General features: G+C 33.5%; 1 protein-coding gene across 1 annotated transcript; it reads right to left on the bottom strand.

Moving 5' to 3' along the window:
- Nucleotides 1-949: 949 nt before the first annotated feature.
- LOC127259132 (UPF0496 protein At1g20180-like) lies at nucleotides 950-1,874 on the bottom strand. Its single transcript, XM_051286276.1, has 2 exons — nucleotides 1,377-1,874; nucleotides 950-1,264 (listed from the first exon to the last, which is right to left on the bottom strand). The coding sequence occupies exons 1-2, from the start codon at nucleotides 1,872-1,874 to the stop codon at nucleotides 950-952; spliced, it is 813 nt and encodes a 270-aa protein (XP_051142233.1).
- Nucleotides 1,875-3,131: the final 1,257 nt, after the last annotated feature.

Raw genomic sequence — 3,131 nt, 5'->3', positions numbered from 1 at the left:
AATCGTTGCATATAATGGTGATTTCAATGTATTTCAAAAACCTCAATGTATGCACATGTGTATAAACTCAACATAAGTTATATTTTGCATTATTCATGCAATTATATTTGAAATGCATTATATATTTATGCATTCATTTAATTTGGGACTATTTATTATTATATAAATTTAATTTCTTGGATTTTAAAATTGATACACAATATTTGTCATTTCAATTAAGCTCCGGAGCACAATAGACTATATTAATCAATTTATTTACCAAACTCAAGTCCAAGCACGAACCCACAACCATATTATTCGGGCAAGCGGCGCGCGCCTATGTCTACCGGCATTCATATACCTAATAACCATTATATAGCACATTTGTATTTCAACTCTACGAATAATCGATTTAAAAAGTTATGAATTTAATTTATAAATTAAATTTTATCGATTTTATAAATAACCAATTAACCGATTATCCAACAATAACTATGATGGCTTGGTGGTATTCTATAGTTGTAATATTATGTTTCGAAAGTAAATTTTTATTGATAGTGTTAGTAGTGTAGATCTCATCGAGGGTGTCTTTGAATGTGCAAGAATCTGAGGATTAGATTTGGAGTTGATAAATAGTAAAATCTGAATTGACACAAGCAGTTAATTTAATATAAATAGATATTTAATATAATATTTTTTATAATTTTTTATATATAAATATTAAATATAAATATTTGTTTAATATTTATAAACTTAAAAGAAAATATATATATATATAAATATATACACGAATTCTTGAAAGAAAGATGTGACTGACTGACGGAAAAATGAAAAGAGAAGGTAATGATCATTTACTCAAAAATTTACAATATTTTGCATATGCTTTCTTTTGAACACACACTATGATTTCTTCTCAACAGAAACAATGTATCATCTTAATCTAAAGAATTTGTTCTTCTTGTCGTCGTCGTTAATGGAACATGATCTCGTGGAGCACCAAACGTCGGGATCGATTTATGTCGAATAAGCAGAGATATGTCTGCTTCTCCAACTCTTCCAATTCCTCCCCATATCTGCCATTGTTTGTCCCCAACTCCCCCACCACTCCCTTTAGCATCTCCTCCATCTTCCTCCTCACGCACATCTCCGCCGCGAACTTCCGCCGGTCCACCTCCTCCTCCACCCACTCCACCAGCCGGCTCACCGTCTCGAAATCGTTTATCAGTATGTACACTCCTTTGGCGGCAATGTCCAGCCCCTCTACCCATGTCCCTCCGCCGCGCGCCTTCTCTGCTCAATTCGATTCAGCTTCTTCAGAATCATCGCCGCCAAAGTGCACACGATCAGCCCTCCCAGCACTGCCCCGGCCCCCGCCGGAATCGAGAGGAGCAGCAGACCACTGCCAGAGCGCCGCCTCCGATTGTCAGAACTGCCGCCACCCCATGACGGAAGCGGCGGATGAGTATTGTTCTCCGCTTGGTTTTCCGGTGCAGTGACGTCAGCCGTCCCAGCAGGAGCACGTGCGCGTCGTGCATTTCGAGGAACATGCCACCTGTGGCTACGGTAAAGGGGTTCCTGCAGACGGAAAAGGCGGCGAGATTTCTGCACGCCTTGTGGTGGTTGATGATCGAAGCGCGGCGGCGGCAACTATCCGGCGACCGCCGCGTTAATTTTAGTAGCTTGTTTATGCAGCGGTGGTTGATCCGAAGTTGGTTGAGGTCCCGGATAAGGGACTCACAGGCTCTGCCGGCGTCGAGGCCGATCTGGAAGTAGCTGGCGAGGGATTCCGGCAGATCGGAGTTCTCGAAAATGGAGGTTAGGGTTCCCGGTTGCGGCTCGATCAGGCTATCGGAGATACAGTCCGGCGCCCGAGAATGAGGTGACGTCAGCTCCATAGACGAGGAAAGCGGTAGATCGGAGTTCTTGACAATGCAGGTTAGGGTTTCCGGTTGCCTAAATTTTCAAAATGGAAAGCAACACATCATCTACAGTATACAACAAAACATAAATTCTAAAATCATCTCCAATCCATTCCTTCATTTTTGTACTAGTTACAATAAAAATAATGTCGATCTACGATAATTTTATTCAAACCATGAACTTCAATTTTTCACTTTAACATATATTCTCTATATATTTCTCTTTTATATTATTTTATATAATTTTTTATATTTATAAATTATACTCAAATTTTAATTTATTTTTACAATATAACCCAAATATATATAATTACACATTATTTTGAAAAAACTATATAATTATATATCACTTTTTGAAAGGTAAAATTATATATCACTTTTAAAAAAATAAAATTATACATTATTTTCAAAAACTAAAATTATATCACTTTCCAAAAAATAAAATTATACATAATTTTTCAAAAACATAAAATTACACAATATATCCCAAAAAAATAACAAAAATACACAAATAGCACGCAAACTTCACTCCAAAAATAGAGTGGGGTGTACAATATTACTCCAAAAATGGAGTAACAGTACAACGGGCTGCAAAAGTAGGGGGAATTTGGGGTGGGTTGGAGGGCATCAAATCACCTATTCTCAATTTCTTTCTATTCTCTCTATTCCACCCAATGAGAATAGAACATGCGGAAGAAAGAGGAAATACAAATACAATTTAAGACTTTTGCGTTTTACTTTTTTATTTTTAACTTTATCTTTTATTATTTATTATTTTATTTTATTTTATTTTTAAAATAAAAAGTAAAACTTATATCCAAAATTAATTTATATTCAAATATTTTATATAATATTTACAAAACTAATAGTACTAGAATTTTATAATTCATATATATTTCAAGTGTTTATTTTACCTATATTTTTTATTTTGAGAATAATAATTTATAGAAAATTTTAGATTTTTGTAAAAAATATTTAAATTTAAATTTTTATTTAAGTTATTTTTATTTTAATCTATATTTTTTTGTAATTTTATAGGAGTATTGCTCTTTCAAAAAATATCATACTATATTAAAAGATTATAAAAATTAGAATTAAGTATTATATAAAAGATTAAATTTATGTAATGTATATAATATTTCGGCCATAAAAATTACATATCATTTTCTAAAAAAATAAAATTATCCCAAGAAAATAACAAAAATACACAAATACCACACAAACTCCACTCTT

Source organism: Andrographis paniculata, unplaced genomic scaffold (genome assembly GCF_009805555.1).
Source record: "Andrographis paniculata isolate CXL003 unplaced genomic scaffold, ASM980555v1 Contig5END, whole genome shotgun sequence".
Taxonomy (NCBI): Eukaryota; Viridiplantae; Streptophyta; class Magnoliopsida; order Lamiales; family Acanthaceae; genus Andrographis; species Andrographis paniculata.
The sequence above is the reverse complement of the archived record's forward strand: the minus strand, read 5'-3'. Positions and strand labels throughout refer to the sequence as shown.